This window comes from Erythrolamprus reginae, unplaced genomic scaffold (assembly GCF_031021105.1).
Source record: "Erythrolamprus reginae isolate rEryReg1 unplaced genomic scaffold, rEryReg1.hap1 H_6, whole genome shotgun sequence".
Lineage (NCBI taxonomy): Eukaryota > Metazoa > Chordata > Lepidosauria > Squamata > Dipsadidae > Erythrolamprus > Erythrolamprus reginae.
This window is the reverse complement of record NW_027248517.1, coordinates 1427335-1443000: the sequence shown is the minus strand read 5'-3', so window position 1 is coordinate 1443000 and position 15666 is coordinate 1427335. Positions and strand designations below refer to the sequence as shown.

The window sequence follows — 15666 nt, the reverse complement described above, 5'->3', positions numbered from 1 at the left end:
TTTTAAAAAGATATTCCATATTTCTTAGCCATTAATTCCAACTGTTCAGAAGTGTATTCTTAATATAATCCCATATTTTCCTTTGAATCTTTTTTTAAAATAAAGTTACATTATGTTATTAAATGTATATCATGTTTTACAGAAAGATGCTCTGCACAACTATCCTTTATTCTCTGAGAAATATATTGAATATAATGTCGAAGTCAGCATGCCTGAGTGTTTTGAAATTCCTTCAAAAATATATATACCTGTGTTAGCCTCATGCAGAGTTAATTCCTCAAAGGCTAAAAAACAAAATCTTTGGTTTGATTCAGCAGGTAAGAAGCAGCAAAATAGTTCAACTAAAAATAAAATTTAAGTGCCATCTGATCTAGGAACAAAATTTATCTAACTTTATTTAAGGGGCTATACTGCAACTTTTTATTTTAAGCTTTGTGTAGCTTACTTTGTGAGTAGTGTATTTTCAGTACTGGACAAAAAGAAGTCAGTTTGGAGTTGATTATGACTTATCAGGACTAATGTAGGTCATAAGAAAGTTATCTAATTTTCCAAAAAATTCCCTCCAGTTCTGGAGTAATAATCCATAGTAGACAGTAGTGGATTCTAAAATCCTTTACTAAAGGTTCGCGTGAGCACATGACATTTCTGGGCATGTACAGAAACGTTCCAGGTGGGTGGGCATAGCCTCCTGCCACCGGCGCTAACAGTTCTAAAAACTGGGCCAAACTGGGAGCAACCCACCACTGATACTAGAGCTTGATTAATTTTATTTTAGACTAGACAGGTGGGGATGTCATTATCCTGATGCAATTGACATATTTTCACAAATATCAGCAAGGTAAAGGCATTTATCAATATACAACTGCAATGGATCCTGCCCATTATGATTGCATCTGTGATGGCTTTAAGGAAAATGGTCTTGCCTAATGGCCCTCCTCACCCCATGCTCTCCTATATATGGCTGTTAAATGAATGTGAGGGTCATAAAGTAGGACACAGGTATTTCAGTGGTGATAGAGGCACTTCGAGGCTTAGTGCAGACTCAGGCCTGCTGCCATAGGTCTCTTAAGGGCCTCCCCAACCCCCAAGATGCTCCATGTTCATATTCCACTTTCTGCCCCTTGGCAGGACATCCATCCCAAAAAAGCCAGTTTCCCCCTCCCATTGATTCTCTTTCTCTTTTCCAATGATTCCATGTAGGCTGTACCTCCATGAAATGTTCTGCCACATTTTGGCAGGCATGTAGGCACCATTGTCACAGCATTTGCAGCACTGGCTTTGTGGAGTGCTTGCTTCTCTTCTGTTATGAATGTTCTTCTGGCCTCCAGTGGTGGATCAGTATGTGCCATGTTGGTCGCTCTTGGGCCAGGGTTTCCCAGGAGGTAGTGTCAATATTGAGAGACTTGAAGGAGCCTTTCGTTTCTTTTTAGAAATTTTTTATTAAATATATACATATTAAAACAAGACAATGTGTGTTTCATCTTACAATTACATTTTCTATTGCATTATGTCTGATATAAGATGATACAAGACATATCCCTAACCCTCCCCCCTCCCAAACTGTAACTTAGACAGTTCATTTCTTTTGTGTTTCCAAGGTCTATAGCAACAGCGTGTTTTGTCAGTATAACATTGACATTGAAACAATAATTACTATCTTAATCACTTATCGGATTAATTTTACTTATTTCTAACCACTTAGTATTTACATTATTTAAGCTATTCTTTTTCCTATTGTCAACCCAGATGTAGAAATCTTCCCATGTGTTGTTATGACATGATTGATTATTGTTTTTGAGTTTTTGTGTTAGTTTATCAAATTCTGTACAGTCAAGCATTTTCCTAATCATGTCTCTCTCCGTTGGTTCTTTCTTCCAATTTTGTGCTATGCAAATCCTGACTGCAGTAATTACATGTTGTATCAAATAATAATGTTTTTTTTAAAAAAAATTGAATCTATTATGCCTAGAAGAAAGACCTCCAGTTTAAATTGCAGTTTAACTTTGTTTATTTCGTAAATCCACATTCTAATTTTACTCCAAATTTTCTTAATTTTGGGACAGGGCCACCACATGTGGAAAAATTTTCCGGTTTTCTTTCTGCATCTCCAGCAGTCTGGTTTTAATTTGGGGTAAATTTGGGCTAGTCTTGATGGTGATATATGCCACCTATAAAACATCTTTAAAATGTTTTCTTTGTACGCAGTTGATTTAGTAATTTAGTAATTTCTTTTCCAAATTGTCTCCCATTGATCAATAAATATATTATATCCAATATTTTTTGCCCAACTGATCATGTTTCCTTTGACCATTTCTACTTCCATTTTATAATTTATCAGGAAATTATATATTTTTGTTATAAAAATTTTTGCTCTTCCTAATATTAATTTATTAAAATCTGTATCTTTCTCTTGGATCTCTAAGGTTTTTTTTATCCTTTTGCCATTTCAAGTAGATTTGCGTATAAGGCCACCATTCCACCTTTATGTCTTGCTCTAATAAGCATTCTCTTGATTTAATATTCCCTTCCACATCTAATATTTGATTGTAATTTACCATTTATTGTTGTATTAGGGTTTGTCAAAGCTTCCATACTAGAATACAATCTGGGGATTTTTGTATAGTGTTCTTTTTTTATTTTTAACCATATTGTTAATAGGGAATCTCTAATTAAGTGATTTTTGAAGTATGTTGAAGTTTTATTATTTCCATTCCAGAGCATACTGTGCCATCCACTTAACATATCGTGTCCTTCCAATGTTAGTAATCTTTCTTGTTTGAGATCAACCCAATCTTTGATCCAAAGAAGACTGGCTGTTTGGTAGTAAATTTCAAAATCTGGTAATCCCAATCCTCCTTGTTTGTTTTTGTCTTGTAACCATTTGATTCTTATTCTTGGTTTTTTGCCACTCCCCATACAAATTTAGAAATTATTCTGTTCAATTTAGTAAAAAAATGTTTTTTTAATTTTATAGGTATCATTTGAAAAAGGTAAAGGAATTTTGGTAAGATTGTCATTTTGATTGTTGATATTCTTCCTAATAAAGAAATATGGAATTTATTCCAATCAGTTAATTGTTTCTCTACTTTTTTGTTCGTACCTCATAGTTGTCTTCCTGAATCGTACTACATTGTTTTGTTAATACAATACCCAGGTACTTAACCTTCTTAGCAGTTTGTATTTCCAAAAGTTTTTCTAATTACTTATCTTGCTCATAATTCATATTTTTTGTTATCATTTCCGTTTTCTGTTTGTTCATTTTTAATCCTGCTACATCACCATATTCCTTTATCTCTTTCATTAAATGTTTCCCAGTTTCCATCGGATTTTCTAATATGAAGAGTAAGTCATCTGCATATGCTTGTAATTTAAATTCTTGTCCTTTCATTTTCAAATCTTGGATCTCTGGATTTGTCCTAATTTGATTTAACATTATCTCAATTGATAAAATGTATAATAATGGTGATAGTGGGCATCCCTGTCGCACTCCCTTTCCAATTTGAAATTGTTCAGTTATGTCCTCATTAATCATGATTCTTGCATATTGATTCTGGTAAATAGTTTCAATCATTGTAATAAAATTAGAGCCAAATTTCATTTGTTTTATCAGTTATTTTATAAATTCCCAGCTCAAATTATCAAATGCTTTTTGTGCATCTAAGAAGATAAGAGCCAATGATTTTTCTGGGTGTGCTTCATAAAATTCCAATACATCTAAAATAGTCCTTGTGTTGTTCCTAATAAATCTACCTGGGAGAAATCTACCTGGTCTATGTGTATTCTGTTAGTTAAAATTGATTTTAATCTGTTTGCCATAATGGTCATAAATATTTTATAATCTACGTTAAGTAGGGATATGGGTCTATAATTTTGTATTTTATGTTTTTCTGAATCGCCTTTTGGTATCAGACTCAACGTTGCTTCTGTCCAGGATCTGGGAATTAGTCCTTTTTCTAATACCTCATTATATAAAATTAGTAGTATTTTCCCTAAGAAAGTTTTAAATTCTTTGTAGAATTCACTGGGAATGCCATCAGGTCCTGGTGATTTGTTGTTTTTCTGGTTTGTTATTGCGTCTTCTAATTCCATCAGTTATTTCCTTTTTTAATATTGTTCTATCCATTTCTGCTAGCTCTCCTATATCTGCTTTATTTATATCTGCTTTTAGATGCTCTTCTATTTTATCTTCTTTTTTATACAGTTCCTTGAAATATTTAGTAACAATCTGTTTTTTTGCTTCTATTGTAGATTGTTTGTTTCCTTTATCATCTTCTAAAGACTGTATGTATCGCTCCTCTTCTTTTTTTTATTTATAGGCTAACCATCTACCTACTTTGCTTGCATTTTCAAAATAATTTTTTTGGCCATTCTCATTTTAAAAACTATTTTGTCTTGTGTCAGCAAGTTAATTTTATGTTTAATTTTATCTCTTTCTTCTTTTAATTCTTCATTTAATATGTCTTCTTGCATATCTAGTTCTATTTGTTTAATTTTACTTTGGTATTCTTTTAACTGTTGATTCTTTTAACTGTTTAATTTTCTTTATTTTGGCCATATAAGATATTGTTAATCCCTGGACATACGCCTTCATAGTGTCCCATAAATTTTGTATTGTTTCCTTATTCCAATTATTCTGAAAAAAGAAGTTTAATTCATTTTTTATATATTCTATATAAGGTCCATTTAAAAAATTATCTTTTGGGTTCCTTAATTTTCATTATTATTGGATGGCAGTCTGCCCAAATATTTGGTCCAATCTCAATTTCTTCTATAATGTTATCAAATGTGTTGTCTCCCCATGCCATATCAATTCTTGACCAGGACTTTTGGGGTGGTGAAAAAAAAGTATATTCTGATTCTTTTATATGTCTCTCTCTCCATAAATCTAAAAGTTTATATTCTCTCACCAGCTCAAAGAACTTGTTTGGCAAAGGTTTTCTTTCTTGGGTTTTTTTCCATTTAAAAAATTATCTTTTGGGTTCCTTAATTTTCATTATTATTGGATGGCAGTCTGCCCAAATATTTGGTCCAATCTCAATTTCTTCTATAATGTTATCAAATGTGTTGTCTCCCCATGCCATATCAATTCTTGACCAGGACTTTTGGGGTGGTGAAAAAAAAGTATATTCTGATTCTTTTATATGTCTCTCTCTCCATAAATCTAAAAGTTTATATTCTCTCACCAGCTCAAAGAACTTGTTTGGCAAAGGTTTTCTTTCTTGGGTTTTTTTCTTAGCTGCTTTATAGTCTTTCTGTATGTTGTGTACTGCGTTGAAATCTCCTATGATACGTATGTTCCCTTCCCCTGTCCGTATCATTTGGTCTTCTATTTTTTGGTAGAATTCTGTTTGATTTGAATTTGGGACATATATCACCATCAAGACTATTTCTTTATAGCCAATTTTAATTTGCATATTGAGTATTCTTCCATCAGTGTCCACGTATACTTCGGGTTGTAATCTTTCTTTAATGTATACTGCTATACCTCTTCTTTTTGAGTCTGATAAAGCAGTAAATAATTTACCCAGTTTTTTGTTTTGTAATAACTTCTGGTCTTGTTTCCTAATGTGGACTTCTTGTAGGCATAATATGTCAGCGTCTTCTTTCTGTAGTTTGGTCATTGTCTACTTTCTTTTGATAGTGGAATTTAAGCCATTGATGTTTACTGAGAAGATTTTAAGGGTTTTCATTTTTTTACTGTCCCTTCGCTGCCACTCTTGTTACTGCCCTTTCCCCCCTCTTTAATCTATTCCTTTCTCTCTCGTCCCCTGATTGCTTTTCTTCTCTCTTTTCTTCTCTGGTCTAAGGTTCAACGTCGGAATTGTTTTCGCCTTCTCTTTCTAAATATTGTGAAATAAAATGATCAGCTTTCTCAAATGAATCAATCTTAATTTTTTTCCCTTTCCACGTTATCAAAAGACCCTCCGGTATTAGCCATCTAAATGGGATTTCTCTTCTCAACAGTTTGGCAGTTAGATAATGAAAATCTCTGCGTCTTTCTCTAATTCTTTTTGGGATTTGTTTTAATATGATTATTTCTTTATCTTTAAATGTTATTTGTTCATTTCTTGTGCATCTATAGATTTCATCTCTAACTGCCTTTTTTGTAAAACGGACGTGTACTTCCCTTGGCACTCTTTTTTTCGCAGTTGGTTTGGATTCTATACACTTCGTCTATGTGGTTTCTCACCTCTTCCTCATCTATTTGTAGGTTTTCTGTTATTATCTTCACCATCTTGCTAGGTAGGTCTTCTTCTGCCTGTTCTGGTACATTTTGGAAGCGAAGGAAATATGAAGACTTCTCCATTTCTAAAACAGCGATTGCGCCCTCTAGCTCTTTGTTCGTGGCTTTAAGTTTTCCCTCTGCATGTTCAATCTTATCATCCATTCTAACTGTGTTGGTTTCTATGTTTTTAATTCTTTGTTTGTGATTAGTGATGACCTCTTGTACTCCTTCTATTCTGGCCTCGAGTCCTTCAATCTTCCCAGCCATTCTTTCAAAGTTTTTGTTGGTCTCCTCCTGGTTTTGTTTCATTGTCTTTTGTGTTGTGGCTGCTGATTCTTGGCTTCTTGCCATAAACTCTTGTATTAGTTCTAATGAGGCCTGTATCAAGTGCAAGGTAGGTAGCTGACCCTGTTTATCAGCTGTTGCCATCTCAGTATTTAATTTGGTGCTTGAGATGTTTGGGCTTCTGGGTGGTGTTGTTTTTTTTAGGGTTCTAGTAAAGGTTGTTGACATATTAAGATTAATTAGGAAGATATTCCACAGTTTCTTAATGTCTATGTTTGTTACTGTAGTAGTGGCTAATCATTAATCAATCAATTAATATAAATAATAATAGTAATAATAATATAAATAAATCGGTCTTATCCATACAAATGAATCTATGTTACTATGTTACTCTTATCCTATCAAAATAATTCAGTTACGCTCAATATTCCTTGTATTTTTGAAAATAGAAATAGAAATAAAAATACTAATATAAATTCTAATACAAATTAATATTTAAATATACGCTTAAATAAACTTATAAATATGCTTAAGTATATTTACATCTAGTTAAGTACTCAGAAAAAAGAAACCACTTTTCAGTATTATCTCAGACCAATTGCGCTTTCTATTCCCACATAATAAAAATATCATAGAAAAAACAAAGAACAAGCTGCTAGATTAGAAAGAGAAGCAGAGAGGAAAAGAAAAAGGGAAAGGGAAGGGGAAAAAAGAGAAGTAAGTAAGAAAGAAAAAAAAGTAGTGAATAAAAAGGGAGCGAAAAGGAGAAGGAACGTTATAATAGTATGATTAAAAAACAGTAAGAAAGGGTTATCAAATCCAAATTATCAATTTATCAATTTATCAATTTATCTATTTATCCATTTATCCATTTATCCATTTATCAATTATATAATATAATATGTAATAGAGACACAAATTAAGTTTATATATACAGTGAACCCTCGATCATCGCGAGGGTTCCGTTCCAGGACCCCACGCGATGATCGATTTTTAGCGAAGTAGCGGTGCGGAAGTAAAAACACCATCTGCGCGTGCGCAGATGGTGTTTTTGCTTCCACTGCCGCCCGCCCTTCGCCCGCCCACCCCGTTGCTCGCGCCCGCCCACCCCGTTGCTCACGCTGTTGCTGGGGCCACTTCCCAGCTGGGGAGCCGAGCTAGGGAGTCCCCACCGCGCGTGCGTTGCTGGGGAAAGCGCGCGCGCTTGGGGACATCGCAGCTCCGCTCCTCAGCTGGGAAGCGGAGCTAGGGATTCCCCAAGCGTGCACGCTTTCCCCAGCAACGCACGCGCGGTGGGGACTCCCTAGCTCGGCTCCCCAGCTGGGGAGCGGAGCTGCGATGTCCCCAAGCGTGCGGGCACCGCCCGCCCGCCCACGCTGTTGCTGGGGCCGCTTCCCAGCTGGGGAGCCGAGCTAGGGAGTCCCCACCGCGCGCGCGTTGCTGGGGAAAGCGCGCGCGCTTGGGGACATCGCAGCTCCGCTCCCCAGCTGGGAAGCGGAGCTAGGGATTCCCCAAGCGCGCGCGCTTTCCCCAGCAACGCGCGTGCGGTGGGGACTCCCTAGCTCGGCTCCCCAGCTGGGGAGCGGAGCTGCGATGTCCCCAAGCGCGCGCGCTTTCCCCAGCAATGCGCGCGGGGTGGGGACTCCCTAGCTCGGCTCCCCAGCTGGGGAGTGGAGCTGCGATGTCCCCAAGCGCGCGCGCTTTCCCCAGCAACGCGCGCGCGGTGGGGACTCCCTAGCTCGGCTCCCCAGCTGGGGAGCGGAGCTGCGATGTCCCCAAGCGCGCGGGCACCGCCCGCCCGCCCACGCTGTTGCTGGGGCCGCTTCCCAGCTGGGGAGCCGAGCTGGGGTGTCCCCGCGCGTGCCGCCCGCCCGCCCACGCCGTTGCTCGCGCCGCCGCTGGGGTCTTACTGGGGCAAGAGGGGGAAGACCCAGGGAAGCCTCTGCCTGGCGGGGAAACTCCACCATCTACGCATGCGTGGAAGGGCACGCATGCGCAGATGGTGGAGTTTACTTCCGGGTTGAAAACTCGCGAAATAGCCCTTTCGCGATCCTTGAGGACGCGAAACTCGAGGGTTCACTGTATATATATACATTAAAAAGAAAGAGAGAGAAAAAAAAGATGTTCTTCAGATCTTGATTGTGTTTATGTTTATTTTGTCTTGGCATTAAGGAATTAAGATTGTCAGTTTAAATGTTAATGAAATAGTTGATGCGTTGATAATTAAATAAGGGTAGATGGAAAAAATCAGTGGTTCACAAATTCATTTAGTTCAAACTTTTAGCAATGATTGAAATTGAGTTGATTTAATTTACAAAGAAGGGAAATCTTCTACTTTCTACGTGTCGGTGACGTCTCCGGTCTCTCCGTTCCTCTATCGCCTCTATCTCCCAACCGCTGTTCGTCTCTGTTCCTCCTGATCATTTCTGCCTCACACTTTCTCAAACCTTCTATCGCCTCTGTCGTCTCGCTCATCAACCTCGTTCTCCAACCTCGGTATCTCTCCTCACTCTCGGACACAGCCTCACTTTCGAACACAGCCTCCATAACTCCCCTCACATTGTTGTCCTCCGATCCACCGATCTGCCGCTCCACCCACGCTGATTGTTTTCAGGTGTCGGTTCTCCCATCATCTCCCGCCGTCCACAGTATCGCACACACCACCACTCGATGGGTTCTCTTCTCCAAGGAGTCTACAGGGAATCACCGACCTGGTCTTAATACTTCAATCACGATCCCTTGGGGGCTCCTCTCCGCTCACTGCTCCTCATGCGTCCTCCTTCTCACAGGTTGTCCGTCATTCAATTCCACTCACCGCGTCAACAATTTCCTCCCTCCTTCTTTCTCACACTTTGCTCCACACACAACGATCGCCTCTCTTTTCAACCAGGAGACTCACAATTTTTTAGTTATCGCCAAAGCTCACACTGTTCATTTCGGGTAAGTGGATTCAAGCTGTCTTAGTAAAATCCGCCATTGCTACCTCTTGCTCTCCTTTGCTTCCCAGTTGTCACACTCAGCACGCTAGGCCTGCGGGCTGAGAATAAACCTCAGCTCTTTTCCTCGCCTGTTCACGGGGATTGTGCCCTTTACAATGGGGGTTTGCACCTCCACCCACTGTTCAAGACTTCCCCTTAAATTAGTTCTCCTCTCCGTGGAGAACTGTTACCATTTAAACGGTTACAAATAAAAGATCTTGGGTGCAGATCAGGAGCCCCTAGTCCGCACGTCACACCGGCTTTGCACCACCCCCAGAATTTCTGAAGGAGCCTTTCAACATGTCTTTCTATCACTTCCTTTGTCTCCCATCACTTTCCTTTAGACAGCTCACTAAAGAGGAACTATTTAGGGATGCAGTGGTCTGGCATCCTAGCAACATGGCCTGCCCAGCGTATTTGGGCTTTCATCAACAGGGTGGGAACTGATGGCAGGCCTGCTCTGGAGAGGACTTCAGTGTCTGGCACTGTATCCTGTCACCAGATCCTCAGAATTCTATGGAGGCAGGTCATGTGAAAGTGGTTCAATTGCCTAGCATGTCTCCTGTATACAGTCCAAGCCTCACTGGCATACAACAGGGTACTTAGCACTACTGCTCAGTAGACTTTGAGCTATGTAACAAAACTTATTCCACATCGGTCACACATTGGTCATTAATCTGCCAAATGCAGAACTAGCCTTGGCGATTCTGCAGTTGACCTCAATGTCGATTGTTTCAGTTTCAGTTTCAGTTTAATCAGATTTGTATGCCGCCCCTCTCCGCAGACTCGGGGCGGCTCACAGCAACAGCAATACAAGACAAATCCAATATTAAATTAATTTTAAGAACACCACAAGTTAAAAACCAGTCATACACACTAGCATACCATACATAAATTTTATAAGCCTAGGGGGAAGAAACATGTCAATTCCCCCATGCCTGACGACAGAGGTGGGTTTTAAGGAGCTTACGAAAGGCTAGGAGGGTGGGGGCAACTCTGATATCTGGGGGGAGTTGATTCCAAAGGGTCGGGGCCGCCACAGAGAAGGCTCTTCCCCTGGGTCCCGCCAAACGACATTGTTTAGTTGACGGGACCCGGAGAAGGCCAACTCTGTGGGACCTAACTGGTCGCTGGGATTCGTGCGGCAGAAGGCGGTCCCGGAGATATTCTGGTCCGGTGCCATGAAGGGCTTTATAGGTCATAACCAACACTTTGAATTGTGACCGGAAACTGATCGGCAACCAATGCAGACTGCGGAGTGTTGGTGTGACATGGGCAAATTTAGGAAAGCCCATGATAGCTCTCGCAGCTGCATTCTGCACGATCTGAAGTTTCCGAACACTTTTCAAAGGTAGCCCCATGTAGAGAGCGTTACAGTAGTCGAGCCTCGAGGTGATGAGGGCATGAGTGACTGTGAGCAGTGACTCCCGGTCCAAATAGGGCCGCAACTGGTGCACCAGGCGAACCTGGGCAAACGCCCCCCTTGCCACAGCTGAAAGATGTTTCTCTAATGTGAGCTGTGGATCGAGGAGGACGCCCAAGTTGCGGACCCTCTCTGAGGGGGTTAGTGACTCCCCCCCCAGGGTGATGGATGGACAGATGGAATTGTCCTTGGGAGGCAAAACCCACAGCCACTCCGTCTTATCCGGGTTGAGTTTGAGTCTGTTGACACCCATCCAGACCCCAACAGCCTCCAAGCACCGGCACATCACTTCCACTGCTTCACCGACTGGACACGGGGTGGAGATGTAAAGCTGGGTATCATCTGCATACTGATGATACCTCACCCCATGCCCTTGGATGATCTCACCCAGCGGTTTCATGTAGATATTAAATAGTAGGGGGGAGAGGACCGACCCCTGAGGCACCCCACAAGGGAGTAACCTAGAGGTCGACCTCTGACCCCCCACTAACACCAACTGCGACCGGCCAGAGAGGTAGGAAGAGAACCACTGAAGGACAGTGCCTCCCATTGTCACTGCATGGGAGAGGGTGCTGCCAAGATATGTAAATTGGTCTACTGCTTGTAGTTTTTGTCCCTTTACCGTGATGGTGGGCTCTTGGTATTAGGTTTTCAGAGCTGACTAATGCATCACTTCAGTCTTCTTTGTGTTGATAAGGAGACCAAAGTTCTCACATGCCGCTGCAAAATTATCCACACTGGTTTGCATTTCCTGCTCTGATCCAGCATTCAGGGCGCAGTTTTCAGCAAAGAGAAAGTCATGTAGCATAGTCTCCTTTATCTTGGTGACAGACTGGAGTCTTCATAGGTTGAATAGTTTGTATTTCAGGATAACTCCCAAGGAACTGTTCTGCAAGGCATCTGATAGCATGACTGAAAACATTATGCTGAATAAAGTCAGTGCCAACACGCACCCTTGTTTTAAGTTGTTTGTGATGGAAAAGGCCTCTGAAACGTCTCCATTGTCCAGCACATGGGCCATCATACCCTCGTGAAATTGATATCCCATCAGGATGGATTTATCCAGGCACCCAAATTTTGACGTGATATGCCACAGGCCTTCATGACAGACTGTCAAATATCAGAGCTGCACTTTCAGAAACTAGCCAGCCCAACCAGCTAACCAACCCAACCAGCCAGCCACAGACCAATAGATATGGAGTTTGGTTGAAGTCTTCACAGAAACACAGCAGCAGTAGGAAGTCTTGGAAAAATATATTTACTTCTTAGAAGTAAATATATAGAATACTAACTGTATTCTATTTTACTATATATACACCACACTAGTATCTCACTAGTATCTCACTACAACTATCTCAGTTACAATAACTTACAGGAATCAACAGTTCAATACAGCAACTTCAGAGCACACTTCACACAGAGCAGGATGAGAGAGCAGAGAGCAGAGAACGAGAACAGAGAGCTCTTGCATATTTAAATACTTATAACATAATGAGGTTGCTGCATGCTTACCATATTTTTCGGTGTATTAGACACACCAGTGTATAAGACGCACCTAGATTTTAGAGGGGGAAAACAAGGAAAAAGGTATTCTGAACCAAATGGTGTAGTATTATATTGTTTAATAAAATACCATTGTAGTAGAATACTTTTACAACCATGTATACTTTATAAAACCATGTATACTTTTTACAAACTTTAAACTTGAGAGCTTCAAGACTTGTGGACTTCAATTCCCAGAATTCCTCCACCAGTCATGCTAGCTCAGAAATGGAAGTTGAAGTCCACAAGCCTTAAACTTTCTAGATTTGAAGACTCTTGCACTCCTAACCCCTAACTCAAACAAACAAACAAACAAACAAACAAACAAACAAAACAAACAAGGACAATTCATTCTGTTAGTTGTTCCTTTAGTCACAGAAATGGCTAGTGATAGAATCATTTACAATTACAGTTCCCTGCTGAGGTTGTCTTAATATTACTACTATACCAGGAGGTTTTCAAAGACCACTCTCTTGACTACTCCAATTTTCACAAATGAAGTGCATGGAAATATATGGTGATGATGATCAACCTGAAATACTCCTTTAAAAGAGTATTTCTAGAGCAAGTGTCTCCAACCTTGGCAGCTTTTAAGAGTTGTGGATTATAATTCCCAGAGTTCCTCAGCCACATTTGCTGGCTGAGGAACTTTGAGAGTTGAAGTCCACAAGTCTTAAAGTTGCCAAGGTTGCAGACCCCCTCTTTTAGAGCACTAAAGATTCAACTGAACTCCTGTTTTCCTCAAGACAGAAGGCTTTAAGAAGCTACAAGATTTACCAGGAAGTAATAAACTGGGAACACATCTTATCCCCCCCCCCACTTTATCTATTCTTATCTATTTGCATCTTTCCATTCCCACAATGATCCATTGTTTCAGTTGGGCTGCTCGGGTGAGAAAACTGGTTGGTTTTGGACCAGAAATGGTTGGGACGGTGCGGCTTTGTGCATTTCTCCAAGGCAGTGTGAAGTTCCCTTGTTTTCTTCTCTGGCAAGTCCTGGGGGATGGGATCGTTCAGGTTGCGGGGCACCACTGCCACCACTCCTGCCATGGAAAGGCAGCTGAGGGGGAAAGGTTTCTTTTCTCTTTGGCTGCCTTTCCATTGCGGAAGGGAGAAGGAAAGGTGGGGATGACTAACCTACCAAGGAAGAGAGACGCAGACGAGAGCAGCACAGCAGCTCAGCACTTGCAAATCTTTTCCCCAGTCTTGAATCAATCTCATTTGCTATAGCAACCTCAAATGCCTCAAAAAAGAGTTGCAAGTGCCGAGCTGCATCTTGGGGGAAAAGCAACTACAGTACCCACCTCCGTTGGATAAGGCAGGCATTTTATTTCCCCAAAGTTTTTTTTTTTTTGCCCCTCTTGGAAAACTTTTTCATGTGGGAGGAAAAGTGAGCTACACACATACATGCTACTTGCCGAGGTTGGAAAATGTTGCCACAGATGTGTTTGTGTATAGCTCACTTTTCCTCCAGCATGAAAAGTTTCCCAAAAAGGGCAAGAAACTGGAGAGGGGGATGGAGGGTTGCAGAGAAATAATGGCTCCCCTCTCCGCCCCAAAACCTCGAGGAAATAAAACAGGACAGGAGAGGGGTCAGGAGATCCTGATTCTCGGAATTCCCGAGCTGAGGTAGCTTTGCTCAGAGTGCCTTCACCGACCGCTGCGCCCTCCCAAAGGTGCCCTCAAAGGCAGGAGATTGGGGTGGCGGATGATGGAGCTCACAGGCTCCTCTGCCAGCTGGATGCCCACCCACTTCTCTGAAGGTGCTGCCATGTGCCCCACTCATCCCCAGGGCTGAGCCGCTGGCCTTCAGCTGAGGACTGCTGCCCAACGTTCGGTGTATAAGACGCACCCATTTTTGACCCATCTATTTGAAGTAAAAAGGTGCATCTTATACACCAAAAAATACGGTAATTGCCTTAGAATGTCTCTGCATTCTGTATGTAGGCCTTCCTTCTGCATTGAGATATTACCTCAGGATATTGCTTAATCCTGACACCCCTTCTAATATCTCGATGCAGCGCTACACAACTTGTTTATCAATACCTTACGTTTTACATACATACATTTGTATTGTTATATTTACTTTCTTCATTTACATTCTAAATATACTTCAATTTTAATCCATCCAGATTATACAAGTTGTTTAGCATTCTGCAATTTAACTTCAATATACTGTTTTAACTTCATTGGCATCCTGTACTTTCACTTACTTTAACAATTATGCAATATTTGTCTTTTGCCTTTGTACAGTCTTTTATTTCCTGGTTTTTACAATGTCAATATTCACCTATTGTCTTACATATCCCAAGTCTGTTACCATACATGACTTGTACAGATAACTAAATACTTGCATGATTACCCAATCATCTTTTGCACATACATAAATATCACCATATACATTAATAATTATTTGACTCTTTTCCACCATCCTTGGTGTATACACACACGTCAGCTTTGCAGCACCTAAACCCCATTTGGATTAATTTTTCATCTAAACATGTATTCCAACTCCTAGAGGACTTCTTGAAGCCATAGAGAGCTTTGTTCAATCTATACACTTTGGAATTATCCTTCCATTCAAAACCAGGTGCTTGTTTGACATACACATTTTCTTTTACATCACCATTTATATAAGCACATTCTAAATCAAACTGTTTCACTTTTTCCATTGCTAACGCTAACATACTTCTCATGGTTTCTTCTTTAGCAGTGGATGAATACTTTTGGATAAATCCCTTCGCTAAAAGTCTCGCTTTGTATTTCTTATTTCCATCAGGCATTGACTTCAACCTGTACACCCACATCAACAATATCAAACACATTTTGTTTCTGCAATACCTCAAATTCATCCCTCATTGCATGTTTCCATCTTTGAACTTCTTCTGGTGGTCTCTTTAACATTTCATCATAACTTTCTGGCTCACCTAATACACTACATACATAAACACTATGTGAATAGCCATACCTATCTGGAGGCTTCCCAATATTAGACCTTTCTGACCTCCTAGGTAATAATCTTTCTTCGCTAACAACCTGCGTTTCCTCAGGCTCTAATATCTGTTCTTTAACTTCACATTTCACACTGCTTTCTACTTGTGGCCTATCATTAACCTCACTTTGATTCAACTCTGTTAGTTTCTTCTCCAAAAATATCTCTGTATTGGAATGAATCTTTTCCCAATCTCTTTGTTTCTCAAAATTGGCACTTCT

General features: G+C 40.5%; 1 protein-coding gene across 4 annotated transcripts in view; it reads left to right on the top strand.

The window, feature by feature from the left end:
* Positions 1-189: 189 nt before the first annotated feature.
* Positions 190-15666, top strand: part of LOC139155791 (cilia- and flagella-associated protein 47-like) — a 513090-nt gene continuing 497613 nt past the window's right edge. For all 4 annotated transcript variants that reach the window (XM_070731069.1, XM_070731068.1, XM_070731067.1 and 1 more), the window contains exon 1: positions 190-317. In XM_070731069.1, the coding sequence (XP_070587170.1) occupies positions 209-317 (109 nt within the window). In that variant the 5' untranslated portion in view covers positions 190-208. The remainder of the gene's footprint in view (positions 318-15666) is intronic.